Consider the following 14,974-nt stretch of genomic DNA (forward strand, 5'->3'; position numbering starts at 1 on the left):
AACCCCAGCCTCTGCTTTCATCTGTTGCATTTCATTTGTGAAGCAGTGGGTGCAGTTCAGAGTTGAGGAAAGAGGCCTGCCATTACAGGGAGTAAGTTGATGAAGGATGGATTCCCCCTGACAGGCCAGGATCTATGTCTATATCTCCATATGATCTGATGATGGATCTCTAAAATATCCTATTGATATAAAATGATACCAATCTCATCTTTGTTTTTAGGGTGACCTTCAGGCGAATACACTCTCGTCTGTAAATCTGCATGCAAGGTGAGCAGATAGTGTAAACAACCAGAGCTGATAAGGATCCTGTTAGGCCACCTTGCTCCAAAAATAGAGAGGACCTTGTATTTTGTCTGTCAACAAGTTTTATTGCTGTAATTCTGGTAAATCTGTAGGAACATACATGATTTATATGATATCTGTTTGTTTTCTTTCATATATTACTGTACATTTTACTGTAATACAAGCACAAGGAAGATGATAGTCACTGTTGTTTTATTAGTATATGCAGTTTGCTGTTGTCCCGTGACCAGCTGCTGAAATCTCGTGCATCTCATGAATGACCTCGGCTGTTGGCGAGCACAACAGATTTATTGAAGACAACAGTTAAACTACCTCTGTGTGTTGACTGCGCCCCGCTGTCCTGCAAACTGCTGTGTCATTCTCCTTGCTTTCTCCCTCTCTAATAACCATCCTCTCTCCTCCCCACTCCCCCCTCACATCCTCTCTTCGCCCCACTTTGTTTAACTAATGGAGATCTGGCTGCATTGTCAGGGGAGACAGGAAAGAAAAGGATGATCCAGTTTGTTTGCGACTCAGACACAGGGATATTTAAAAAAGAATAGAAGAAAGGGACAATAGGGAGTTGAAATGCTGTTTGCTTATTACTTCTTGTCTGTGTTTCTGGGGGGGGTTGTGTCAGGATGTGTAATTCATCCTCTGAGTCATGCAACATATTTGCTGTGATTTTCGGCTTCAGTGGCTCAAGGCACAGTTTGTAGGTGTCTGGTGGAAAGCTTGCATCTCCAGGCGTCTGAGGCTGTTAGCCTGCTATCAATGCATTTTTGACACCTCATTTTGAAGAAGTTTTCGTAAGCTGCTCAGCTCAGTGCAGGTAGTTCGTACCTGTTGACACTGTGTTTGTGTCTAGTCGCAGGCCTAGAGTGTGAGCGCATGCAGATTCAGCACAAACAGGTTGTTGTCGTTGTCTGGCTCAGTGACAGAGGGACAACACGACAACCACCCAGGGAGAGGGCAGCGGATAGGGGCCCCGCATGAACAAAGTGCACCGGCCAGGGATTCTGCCTGCTCCAAAAATCCTGCCTCTGTCTTTTCCCAAGATCTTGTCGTGCTTTAAAATCTGCTGCCTTTGTATTTTCCATGTTTCTGAGAAAAGGCTGATGATGACTGCAGCACTGTTTGAGGTGTGTGTGTGTGTGTGTGTGTGTGTGTGTGTGTGTGTGTTGATGATTGGGTGACAGGATGTTTATACATTATGCTTGCGTGCCTGGGCATGTTTTTCTACCTGTCGAAGTGTTCAGTTGTTTAGTACCAGCTTCCCACAGGGTTGTAGACACATTAGATAATTCAAAAACAGAGGCAACAGTGATGCAACCCGTACATGTGCCGTGTCTTAAGGTCACAGTGATTCTCTGTCTTTGTTGCCATCCATCCATCTGTCTGTATTCTGCATCACAGGGCTGATCCACCCAGAGATAAAAGAGACACTGCTAGCTTGTTAGCAGGAGCTGGCTGCCACTTCTCCTCCCCACAGACTGGCTTACTGCTCAGCCCCGGCTTTCAGCGAATACATCGAGGGTCTGACTCACTTCCGATAACATGAGAATACAGTCCAGGTCCATGTCTTTGATGCAGTTTTTAACACTTTAACAGTGACACCTTATGTGTAAAAAGGCAGCATGGGGCTGGAGAAGAATCTGTACCGTTGTGTATCAATAAAAGGCTCTGAGAGACCGGCTGAGCTGCAGCCAGAGAGAGCAAAGAGCAAGATGCTTTTTATCAGCTTTATGCTCAGTGGTAACATCAGAGAAATGCTAATGAGTTACACAGCACTGAACATCTCAACTGGATGATGTCACCTATCTGTGATGATGTCAGAGACAAGCACAGATAGAATACTGGAAATGATTTAACAACACATATATTAGTATAGTACAGGATATATGCAGAGAGGCTGGAGAAACAAAGCTTTTAAATATACTAACCCAGTGACCATCCATTTACCAGCCATAAAGATAAGTAGGCATAAAAGAAGCTTGCAACCACAGGAGGAGTGTTACTGTACTCTGACTGACTCAGGGAAAATGGAAAGTGAGAAACACTTTCCTACTTATCTTTCTGTCTTCAAAAATCGAATGGAGAAAAATGGAAAAATGTTGAATCCAGCTTGAGGGATCCTTGTCAAAAATGTAAAGTTTAAAGGTGAACTATGCAGGATTGTCCTGAAAAGAAAAACAATGTAAAGACAAATTCCTCTCAATCATCACTTATGACACACAAAAAGCGTGTGATGGTGTATTTTTCCACAGAGAAACTGCCCTCTGCCTGTATTTTCTTATTTTCTTCTTATGCATCAGATTGGCAATACGTCATCCAGAGTGAACTCTCATCACCACGCCAGCTCCTGCATAGACAATAACAGCATACATAGAGGAGGCTGAAACTTGTCTCCAAATTTCTACTTCAGACAAACCAGTTTAAATTAATAACAAGCCAAAGAGTTGCCATGTGGCTGGTTGTACCAACAATAAATCCAAAAATGTTGATCTCCAAACTTGTTTCCCTATATCATAAAAAAGCGAGAAGATAGCAGCTCTGGCTTTGCTTCCAAGCTACAGACCAGACCTGCATCCAATCAACGCCAACTCAGTGTATCCTTGTGGAGAAAAGGAACATGCTATCACATCAGTGGTGGCCACCCTCCCCCCAAAAAACCATGGTGTTTGCAAAAAAAAAGATAAAAAATATATTACACCAATGTTTAAAATAACAATTTTGCTAATAGCCAATACCTTTGTTTTCATATTGGTGTTTCTTTTGTTGTTATTTATTCTTCTTTTGTGCCAGGGAAACACAGAAATGTACACAATAAAAAATAATAATAAATGAGCAGTTTTAAAGTCAATCAGTCCTCCATTACACTACCTTTAATGAGCACAAATTCAGTAATACACATTTACGAAAAACCTTTAACATAACCTTCTTTCACATGAAAAAACATCTTTAAAAAAATAAGCAAAAGTCTATTTACTATATATGATACATCATAACTTCATTTCTAATATCTGTTTTATAGTGCTGTGGAAACATTTACAAATTTCTCCATCAAACACCTTGACTTAATCAAGTTTCTCGCCAAAAGCTACATTTTACAAGATTACCTTGAACACCTCATAAGAACGTTAGAATTTACCTTAGCTCAATACTCATTTTTACTGAAGAGCTGGAACGCCTCAGTGTAAATCAACGCAACCTCTGTGAGCTGTTGGTTGTGACCAACGGCTACAGCTAACTGCTAACAGCTAACAGTCAGCTAACTTAATGAGCGCTCTTCCTGCTGATATACACATGGATTTGTTTTATTTTAATGTTCTCTCTCTGCACATATACTCCTCTCAGTAGTGTAGTGGTAGTTTAGAGGGCACCAGAGAGCTTTTGTTGTCTTAACGTGACAACAGTACAGCATATTTCGCCATTCATGTGATGTCATAACTGTCCAGAGAGCAGGTAAGTTAATGTGGAGCTGGGGAGGGGGGCAGGAACCCAGATAAAAGGGCTATTATTTAGTAGGCTTTGCCATAGTCTATGGGTGCTTTTTTCTATGTTTATTTTGTTGTGGCCTATGTAATATTTCACAATAATAGTACTAATAGTATTAGTTTAAAAAAAAGTAAAAAATAAACATTTTATTTTTTTTTCTTCCTCAATCTGTGGCGCTGTTAGCATTAGCCTATACTGCCAATGTCAAGGTCCAGCAGTGTGTCACTAAAAAAGAAGAGAAGAGCTGTTGTGAAGTAGGTTAGCCAAGGTTTGCACACTGAAATATGAGGCACCTAAAATTAGTGAATATTCACTGTCAGTGTGGTAAATGATGTTGGTGACAGTTGCTAAAGCCAACGTTAGCTTGAGTGGAAGGCTGCTGCAGTAACATTACAGTCATACAGTAAAGTTACAGCAGCAAGACTGTTGTCTTCAACTAAATTTTAACTGAGATCAAACAGTTTTATATGAACAGGTTGGTTATTTACAGACAACACGATGTCTGGTGATTTCATCAAATATAAATGTCTGGATATGCCCAATGTGTTGAGTGATACATCTACATCAACTGGGAAAGACTGAAGGGACATGATGGAAATCAACCTTAATTCATCCTAGAGAAATTATGAGACATGTCTATAAAACAAACATTTGTTTACCAAAACATAAGTGCAAATGGATGTCAATGCCATGATAATTAGTTTGAGATGTTCCTCAGCACAACATGCAGGTGAGGTCAGGACCTTATAAAAAGGTAATGACCAGGTGCCAATTCATAAGAAGCGCGCACCCGAGAGGAAGCTACAAAAATCACGGACACAGCACCAAAAAGGCGAAACAGGAAGTTGGCAAAGCTTGTTCCAAAACAAGAGTGTATCTGGGATTGGCTTTCACTTGTACTTTCATTGGCTGTACTGGTCACACAAGGTAGCTTACCAACAATTCCTGCATAGTATACCTTTAAAGAATAATGCTATATGATAGTTTACTCATGTATTAGCAGATTTTTTAAAATCCCTAATGTCACCATTGAAATCAACCTTATAATCCCAGTACCAGTTGGTCCATGTTGTGTTGCACACACTGTTAAATGAGTTTTGACAGTGTGTCTCTTCTCTCTTCAGCTCTATCCCGGCAGTGTATTTCCAGTCAGCCATGATGTCAGTACAAACTCCTCCTCTTTCCCGCTCTGGCTCCTCCCCTTCTAATGTGGGTCTGGCAAATCGCAGCGGCCCCTCCACTGCCCCTCCCACCTCCCTCAGCCTTCGCACATCATACAACCAGCTGCTTGGTCGAGACGTCATCAAGGAGTCCATGGAAACCGGAAGTTCGGCCACCTTGCCAAAGAGCCGTCAGAGGTATGCGATGACCAGCGTGCGGAGCGCCATGGGAATCAGTGACAACTTGGCTTTGTCCTCTAAAAACCAACCTGTAACTAGAGGGAGGGGCCTCCCCACCAAGTCCTCCTCCAGTTCCGCCCTCTACTCCTCTTCATCCTCCGCCTCGCTGTTTAATACAACCAACCCCAAACTGGCCAAGAATGGGGCCAACATGCAGAGAAGAGCTGAGAGTCAGCAGCTGGAGCTGAGCAGGGCCAATACAGAGGGCAAAATTCACAATGATCTCATCAATAACCCCACTTCTGACTGGCTGGAATTTGGAAAAGACAACTCACAGCTACCGCCGTTCCGCAGACGGACCAAGAGCTTCTTGGAGTACCATGGGAAAGGCTGGGACCTGGATCTCAACTGGGGAAACAAAGAGGAAAAGGAGGAAAAGAAGCAGCAGCCTTCCCCAGAGAAGGAGCAGGCCAGCCCTGTTAAGGAGAGGGAGAGTCAGAAGGAGGAGAAGTCCAGCAGCAAGCACAGCTGCCAGGAAGAGAAGGAAGAGGTGGCACCAGTGGTGGAGGAGGAGGAAGAGGAAGATGATCCCACACCTACACCAAGGCAGCCCCTGCTACCAGTGGTGGTGGAAGCCCCGCTTTCACCCACGTCCTCGTCCTCCAACAGCCCAGAGTGGGTCCCAGACAACCAAAACCATCTCCAGAGCCAGGCTCCAGCTCAGGTCAGGGAGGAGCTCTGTGCCCCGGTTCAGGCTAGTCCACGCAGTCCTGCAAAGCCCCCACGGAGCTCCCAGCCCCGAGTGATCAAGGTGGAGCTGCACCCCAACAATGAGAACCAGTTCCTGCAACAGTATCCGCCTTCGTCCCCTAAACAGACTCGGGCTGCAGAGAAGAGCACCCCCACCAGGAACCGGGCCCCCTCTACCCTGCCAGATCCTGAACCAGAGACTGGACTCCCTAAAGTGGGTTTAAGAATGGATCTGACTCCTGATACTCCATCAGAGGATGAAGACTCCAGCTGGACCACCCTGTCCCAAGAGACACCCTCTCCTCAGACTCCACGGGAGACAGGTTAGATATGTGTGTGTTTTGTCTTCTCATCTGATCTTCCTTTTTTTTTTTTTTTTTTATCAGCATATCTGTGTCAGCCTTTAATCATGCCTCTGTTACACCCTCCTTTCATTCCCTCTCTGTCTCTCTTCCCTCCTTCTACCTCCTACAGACTGTCTGATCTGGAAATTTACCAAAAGCCTCTTCTTAGCCAAGCAAGTAACTCCAGCAATAAAGCTGGAACCTTTAAGGCCCCTGTGAGCCACCTTATGGCGCAGAGCGATTAGGATGGACAGAGGGATAGGATACTGCAGATAGAAGGGTGTGAAAAGGGAAGGAGAAAAGGGAAGAGAATAAGGCAGGGCTGGAGCTGCTCAGCGATGATTACCAAGTATGCATGACAAAGCAATAGATGGAGAATATGAGAGAGAGAAATATAAGAAGGCAGACGGTGGAAAAGAAAACCAGGAGAGCGATGAAGGGAGAGATGCTGTTGCCCACTGGGTCCGACTACAGGGGATGAGCCCCGGAGTTGCTATGACAACAGAAACTAAGAAGGGACAGGCTGACCATCACTGAAATTTACCCTGTCCATCCCTGTGTGTGTGTGTGTGTGTGTGTGTTTGCAGCCTTTTGTATGTGTCACGTGTGCAGTCATGTATATAAATGTGTTTGTGTGACACATTCATATGCAATATGTGTTTGTGTATCACTGTCATCCAGCAGCAGATGTATGGGGTGAGGGGGACCTGCCCCCTGGCTGGCGGGAAATCTCAGACTCATCAGAGATCTATTTCTGGCACATCCCCACTGGCACCACACAGTACCACCGACCTGTTGCCTCCAGCAACCAGCACACCTCTCCTAACAATGAGCCAGACGCTGAGCACGACTCAAAACAGGAAACACAGGACTCCCTCAAGCCACCCAATGAGGTGAGAGGACCCACAGACCTCACACACCTCATGGTCAGACACTTTATGACACTTTGATTTACTTGACTGTACATGTGCAGGTGTCTATCTTGTTTAGTGGTCGCTATTGATTTTCTTACTCCACCATGGTTCTGGCGCCCAGCTTGTCAACAGCATGACAATAGCTTGACAATAGTGTTAGTCCCTCTTGTGGCGCTGATTGGATCGATTGTTTTTCAACCAAGAAACCGCTGTTTCATATCATGATGCCAGACGAATCTGTCAACTCGGTGGTGTGGGCGGATTCCAAGGTCTGGACCCAGGCAAATACATTGGTGGAAGCAGCAAGAAAACATGCTAATGTACAAAAACAGACATTTATAAATTAACAAGTTAATCTTAAACATAGTTGGAGAAAACAATCTGAAACTAAAGGTCCACTTGCAAGTGTTTTAACTGCAGTAGTTTTAACCACATCTAACAGTCTCAGTGAGCCATTTTCATGTATCTTGAATGAAAACAAACAAACTCAATCTGCTGATAAAGAGTGAGATGTGATTGGAAACTCTGATGAAGCTAGCAGTGGATCATTTAGTCAAACATCTATACAATTTGTCAATCATATAAAATTTTCAAAAACATTATCTCAATAATTGAAATAATGACATGCAAAGAACTAAAGTAACCACAGGTTGAACTGTTTCCTGTGAAGCTGTGGTCAGAGAGGAATCTCCATTCTTTCATAGGCTGACGCTATTACTGGCAAAAACACGATCTAAGCCCAATATATTGGAAAGCTCCTGGTGATAATTGATGCGCCCACCACTCTCTGTCTGTCTCTGTGTTTCTCTCATGCTGCATCTCTCTCCGTCTCTCCCGCAGCGCCCCAGCAGTCTGATATCTGACAGCTCGGTGGAGCCGGTCCCCTCACCCTCTGGCTCCTCCCACTCCCCCTCCCCCTCCCCCTCCTCATCCTCCTCTTCCACCCCCTACAATGATGTCACCTCTTCTGGACCAAATCTCAACACCACCACCTGCACAGCCAACGTGAGTCACAGTCACATTTATTCAGGTGTTTACTTGTTGAAACACTCTATCTGTTAATGCTCAGATCCATTTTATTTATTCTTTATTTTCTTGATTAATTTTGGACTAAATGGGACTGTTGCAAATGTGCTTTTAAATTTAAAGTAAAGCACATTTTATTTTATCCTTTTAACCCAAACCAACAACCTCTCCATGTTTGTCCAGTCACTATTGAAAACATTAAGATTCATATTCTTTCAAAGGATGACATTTTCCTTGTGTACTCCACATCTAGCTTCTTTTTATTAGCTGTGGTTCATTGCCGTGACTTTTTGCATAGCTGTCTTTAGTCTGCATTTCTGCCTAAAAGCTTGGCGGTGTTATTGATATATCTCTGCTTTCACTGCTGCATTTATTAGATTGAAATGAGCACACAGTAATGTCAGTCCAGGTCAGGCTGAGGTGCATATTCAACAAAGATGAATATCTCTCATATTAACTTAAAAGGAGTGTTATCCTCTTCAGTTATTACAAAAGCAAATGAGATCAAATAAGTCGGTGAAATCAATATTAGAATCTGCCTGTTTTTTATCTTCTTCATCTCGTCACCAGAGTCTGCAGCTAATGTTAGTCCTCTTTTCTGAATGTCTGTTTTGCTCCAGGAGCTGAAGGACTATCCAGTGTATCCAGATCCCAGTCTGAAGGCGTTTGAAGGGGCTACCCTGCGCTATGCTTCACTTAAACTTAAGTAATACACAAACACATACTCTATAGTAAATTGATATGTATAATTTCTAGATTTATGTATTTTCATGGGTTAGTTGGGAAATATGACTTCAATGTGACTGATTGTTAATGACTGATGTTTCCCTGTAGCGCCCCTGCCCAGCTGGAGACAGTGGACCTCAACAACACCTTCTCTGATCCAGAGGCAATGGTAAGATCAGAAATATAACATATATCAACAACAGTCAGGATTTTTTTTGTTTTGTCTTATGTTATCATTATTTACTCAGGCAGTCTTGTTGAGATTAAAATCTCTTTTACAAGAGAGACCTGAGAACAAGAAACATTCTCAAGAACACAATCAGCAAGCAAAAACAACACAGGAACAACACAACGCCACAACAAACAAGAAATTAAAAGAGTCACAATAATCATAAAAACATCAGATAATAAAAAAAAAAATCTCCAAAGGCTTTGTTAGACTAGTTTGAGAACAGTTTGCAGTTACTTTCAGCCAGCATTAGTGTGTACATGAGGGACATGTAAGGTTAAGCAGGTACCGTAACGTGTGCTGTAGTTAGTAGATTTAAATGACAGAAGACATGTTAGGGTGTTTGGAAGCTTCAACAGCAGAGCTTTATGAATAAATGATATCAGGTGGCTAGTTCTTCTTGACTGTAAGGCAGCCCATCTAACCGTGTGATACAGGGAACAATGATGAGTGCAAAGTTTGTTGTTTGTTATAAAGCGTAGAGCACTATGATACACAGAGTTTAATTGCTTAAGTGCTGATGGGGCAGCATGACAATACAGTATATTGCTGTAGTCAAGGACAGGCATGAAGGTTGAGTATTGGTACACAGTGCCTTTAAGGTATCAACTGTATAACCCACAGCAACAACAACTATCCATCTGATCCTTTTCGTACTCTGATCTCGGAAAAAAATGAGTATTTGTAAGTACAGTTTGTGGTGTTGTGAAGTCGAGGGCGATGTGTTTGACGGCAGTTCAGCGTGCCAGAACGTCCCAGACACATATCAGCGTATAACTGACACCTGCATTTACTGACACACATGTTCTCTCTCACTCTCTCTCTCTCTCTCTCTCTCTCTCTCTCTCTCACTCACACACAAACACACACAGATAGTCTGGTGGTATTTTATGCAGCGGAAAGCTTCCGTTTATATGACTTGTATCACATTCATTGAGGAAAACAAAGGTATCACATGAAGTACTTTATTGGTATCTGTTTCACCTAGGGGTACAGGTATCATAAGTTTTTAAACACTGCCCATCCTTATAGAAAGCACAATCATAAACATTCAACACTAGCTCTACTATGTCTCAGTTTGCAGATTTATATGCAATGCTGAAGCAGGCAGACGCCCTTTAACATTGTTTTGCTAATATACACACAATTTTTCGCGGTGACCAGTCGGGACAAAGTTGAAGGCAGTTACAGCTACAAGCAGAAGCCGCAAACTTCAAATATTATCACTTAAAAAGTTACAAGCCTGTGTGGTAGGTAACTGTGTTAATTTTGTTAACAAAAACAATGACGGAAATGTTTCAACGGCCTTTTACCAAAACGAAAACAAGACGATCCGAGGTAAACGGATCTCGATAATAAAAACTAAGATGAAATCTATGTTTCATTTTGACAAGACGACACATGATGAAAATGTTCATGGTGGACTCTTGTACACTGAAAGCCGAGAACGCCCATGCTTGTAATTATCTTCAAGTGCCACATGAGTGACAGGCTGGCAAACTCCAGTAAATAGTCTGTGCCAGGATGTTTCACTAGCCGGCAAAAACACTCAAACCGGAGCAGCGTCAGCCGTTGGTGTGAGTTGGGAGCTGTAATTCAGCAGTAAATAATCAGCTGTGTGTGTCTGACTGTGGATGGTAGAGCTGCTGAATGGATTTGTAGTTTTTTTAGTTGCAGCAGTGGCTGTTAGCAGCTCCACTTGTTAGCTGCTGAACGGCAGCGGAGCAAGCAGCCACCAGCCTCCGGACTTCACATCGGATTCCCGCAAGACTGCACCTAAGTCCGGACTGCCTCGGTAAAGTTTATGGCTTGATGCTGTTTGACAGGCAGGTCGTAGGCTCAATTATCTGTGAGTGTAGCTGTGCTGTAAGTAAAGAGTCTGAACTCCGTGGAATTTTCTCTGAAGTTTAGTTTTAATCACCAGCTCCGTGAGACATGAGTTTAAATATCCAGACTAACATATTTGAGATTTGGCTTTAATTAAGTTATTTTTCTGCCTCTTACAATCAAGTTTACAATTAATCCTAGTTGTCTCAGATTAGTTAGTTGTGGTGTCAAAGTTTTTGAGAGCATAAATAGAGAAATGTTGAGCTTTTCAAGTTATGATCAGTTAGTGGCAGCTCGTAAATCAGCACTTAAACCTGTCAAAAACTGCTGGAGAAATAACAGCTTCTTGTGTGTAGAAATTATTGTAATTGTAGAAAAAAATTCCAAGTAAAATTTTTATATATCCTGTCACCTTGATTCTAATTTTTGATACATGAAATAGCCTCAATGGATTAGTTTAAAAATAAAAATAAAAACATACAGAAAACATAGTGGCTAAAAGCTGACTAAAACATCATGAATTTTTGTCGACTAAAACTAGACTAAATTTACAAAGGTTAAAAATGACTAAGATGTGACTAAAACCAATATGCACTTTCACCTAAAGACAAAAAAATAGACCTAAAATATCTGTCAAAATTAGCAGTGGTAGGTTATCAGCTAGTTCACTGAAGCTCTCACTGACTTTCAGCTCCATTTGGGTGGAACTCCAGACTGTTCAGATACTACTAGTGCTCAGCGACACAGCATACCACCTATAAATGACTGCTGGCAACATGATGAGCACACATTCCTTTGTTATTAAGCCAGTCTGATCGTATTTGTTAAACAAAATGTAAGCCTTTCAGCAAGTCATGCACAGTATTTGTTAATGAGGGGAGGTCACCAGGTTTTGTCTGAAATGACGTAATGAACCTGCTCAGTGTCACACTGTCCTCTCTCTCTCTCTGTTTGTTGCAGTGCCACTCAGTGGTTACTTTGTGAACTGAGCTACAGTGACTGTAAAGCCAAACGAGTTTTTGCTGCTGCACAGAAGCGTCTTTGATCCGAAACAAATTTCACCACTATTGCAAAAGACATATTTAATCAACCCAATATTAAAAAGTTAAATGTTACCTGCTCATTTTTGTGCAATAAGAAGTCATAAAATAAAGGCAAATGTTGCATCACATATCAGATTCCAAAACCAAAAGCACCATGTAAGCTTTCTTGTTCTGTTACGATTTGTTCTTTTTCCGTGAGGAACAGTCTGAAATCACAAAGGATTTAAGATGAGAATAAAATGTGCTCAACTAATTAAAATTCAAGTGAAAGAAAAGCTTGAGATATTCAGACATCTCAGAGGAACCCAGAAGCTCAGGGGAGAAGTGTTGGAATTCAGTTATGATCTCATGATGTGTGAAAGTTTAATGAGTAAGAACGCAAGAGAGAATAACATGGTCAGTGGAAGAGAGAGGGAGATCATTGTGTGTGTGAGAGAGCATGCGTGGGTGTGTGTGCTGAAGTGCATGTTTGCTTGACACTGTTACAGGACTTGAGAAATGTAGTTCTCCTCAGTGTTTTGGTAGAGAGACAGAAAGAAAAGGGGGGGGAAAGGAGAGGAGAAAGGATGATAATAGCTGCTGGCCTGATGCAGTCCATATAAATACACGCGCGCACACACACACACACACACACACACACACACAGTCTTTCATATTTCATGTGTTGTCTTCCCCAGTCAAACTTCTCTCAGTTGTTGCTCTGATACCTTGCTTGTGATGGTACAGTAGCTGTCACTGCATAGTACTGTACCTCTGTAAGCAAAATACTGTAGGGGGAACTTTGTATGAGTTACTGTGTATGTATGTTAGTATGCAAGTATATACTCAAAGGTAACAAGGTAACACCTTGGCAGAATTTTCCTAAAACACAATGTATAGACTCATACTGAGGTAATCTTTATCAATCATCACTTTCGACCTGCTTTTAGTGTGTGGCGTATTCTTCTGCAGCGACTCTGCTCTCTGCCTGTATTTTCTTATTGTATGTGTTCGTGACATTCATGAGTGTGTACCCCCACAGCACTCAGGTGAGGTCGGGGCTTTATAAAAAGGTAGCAACCAGGTGCCAGACTGTAAGCAGCAGGTATTGAAGAGACACAACACTGAAAAAAACGCAACTATAATGAGGCGAAACTCCAAACAAGAGTGGACTTGGTGTTAGCCTTGAGCATTTTTACAATCAGTAAAAGACAATCCTGTGTCATATACCTCTAAGGTTAAATTTTCCGTCAACTTGTAGATTATATTTGCACATTTTCCATGACTTCTTTCAGTTATGGTGACAATATACTTACCAAGTTATTTGCCGGGATCTGGGACAGTGGTGACATTGCTGTAAAGAAGTCACGCAGGGCAAAAAGCATGACTAGTCAGAGTATCAGACGGGTTTTAAACAAACCCACAGGTTAGTCAAATGTATTTGGAAGAGAATAATGAAAGGAAAAAGCAAAACTATTATCCAAAATGTTTATTGTCAGAGTGACATCTTGGTTCATCTTTGGACTCCCTAATTTGTCTTAACAGTGCACACAGTGAAGGATTATTCCAGCGTTTTGCCGACTTCAAACAAACCTGTCTAATCATCTGACTGACTCTGTTTCTTGCCCTGTGAGACTTAATTGAATCAGTGTTATCTTATTAATGTCACCAATTATTTTAATGAGTTTAGTATATCGTAACTGACAAAATGAGCAAAACGTGTGTGATGTGTGTGTTGTGTTCCTTTCAGTCATTTCCAGTGCGATCTCTGGGCTGGGTGGAGATGGCAGAGCAGGACCTGTGTGAGGGGAGGAGCAGCGTGGCCGTCCACCACTGTATCAGACAGCTGTCCTACTGCAGGAGGGACATACGGGACTCAGCTGGTGTGTGGGGAGAGGTCAGTGTGTCAGTTACATACAGTATGTACAGTACGGATACTAAAGTAGAGTGGTTCCTGACTTTTTGACTTGTGAGCAAAGTGCAACACCACGTCACAGTTTGCAGGTCTGTGAGCTGCAAGAGGAGTGATTTGCCTTCTCGTTTTAAACGTCCATGTGTGTCAATGGACTGTTGCTGATGGTTTAAACACAATATGGGCAGGACATGTAAATGAACAACACTCAACCTCCCTCTGTGTTGCCAGTACCTGGAGCTCCCTGCTCAGTCATGCTGGGGTCCAGGTGCTGGCAACACAGAGAGAACCTAAACTGCCTGAAAGCCCTTTCTGGCAGAAATCTTTTCAATTAGTCAAAACCACGCATTTTGCCCCTGACCTTATCCAGGAAATCCCTTTCTGGCAGAAGGTCCAATTGGCAAATTTCCCCCAACAACAATAGACAGTGACACAGCCCAGTTGATTTTTAGAGCAACACTGTTTAGTTCACATACATTTTTATTACCTCCATTTTTTGGTACTCCCACCCTTCAGGCTATTTTTCTTAAATGATAAATGGCATTTTTATGTTGTGAATCATGAATATAAGACGGGGAAAATATGAAACATGGCCTTATTTTCATCATATACTGTTTTAATCAGATTGACTTTAAATTAATCAAAGCACTTAATATTTTATCACTCTGTTTTTCATGTCACATCTGTTTTTACACCGTTATATTCCCATGTCACGTGCATTTTCATTGCCTCCATTTTAACAATCAATTTTTGTTATTCTCATCCCTCATAGTTCTGACATTTTCTGTAGTTTTTAGAGACCTGAAGAGTTCAAACTATCAGTTATGTCGCAAAAAAAAAGGATTAGAGAACAGTCAGAAAAAGAAAGTACTAACTACATCTAGTTACCTTTGATTTAATCATCTTGCAGGTTGTGAACCGCAGCTATAGTGCATCTTTGTTGTGCAAAAACTGTACATAACATGCATTAATATCTTAATATCTATCATTAATATCTAAGATGTAATAGCATTTGTCACTGTGAACAGATTTTAGCCTCTGATATGCCACTTTTTTATGGCGTATTTTTTATCATTATTATTTAACGTACATATGTGTTTGGGT

The 14,974-nt window shown here is 41.9% G+C and overlaps 1 protein-coding gene across 4 annotated transcripts in view; it reads left to right on the forward strand.

Annotated features, from left to right (window-relative positions):
• The window catches only part of LOC125894208 (amyloid beta precursor protein binding family B member 2), a 57,254-nt gene that overhangs the window by 621 nt on the left and 41,659 nt on the right, over window positions 1–14,974 (forward strand). The window contains exons 1-7 of one of the 4 annotated variants that reach the window (XM_049585466.1): window positions 221–267; window positions 4,905–6,193; window positions 6,896–7,107; window positions 7,969–8,133; window positions 8,775–8,860; window positions 8,989–9,049; window positions 13,709–13,855. In XM_049585466.1, the coding sequence (XP_049441423.1) occupies window positions 4,936–6,193; window positions 6,896–7,107; window positions 7,969–8,133; window positions 8,775–8,860; window positions 8,989–9,049; window positions 13,709–13,855 (1,929 nt within the window). In that variant the 5' untranslated portion in view covers window positions 221–267; window positions 4,905–4,935. Of the gene's footprint in view, window positions 1–220; window positions 268–3,466; window positions 3,748–4,904; window positions 6,194–6,895; window positions 7,108–7,968; window positions 8,134–8,774; window positions 8,861–8,988; window positions 9,050–13,708; window positions 13,856–14,974 lie in introns of those variants that run through there. The other 3 variants (XM_049585465.1, XM_049585464.1, XM_049585467.1) reach the window with 3 other exon arrangements.

This window comes from Epinephelus fuscoguttatus, linkage group LG9, assembly GCF_011397635.1.
Source record: "Epinephelus fuscoguttatus linkage group LG9, E.fuscoguttatus.final_Chr_v1".
Taxonomy (NCBI): Eukaryota; Metazoa; Chordata; class Actinopteri; order Perciformes; family Serranidae; genus Epinephelus; species Epinephelus fuscoguttatus.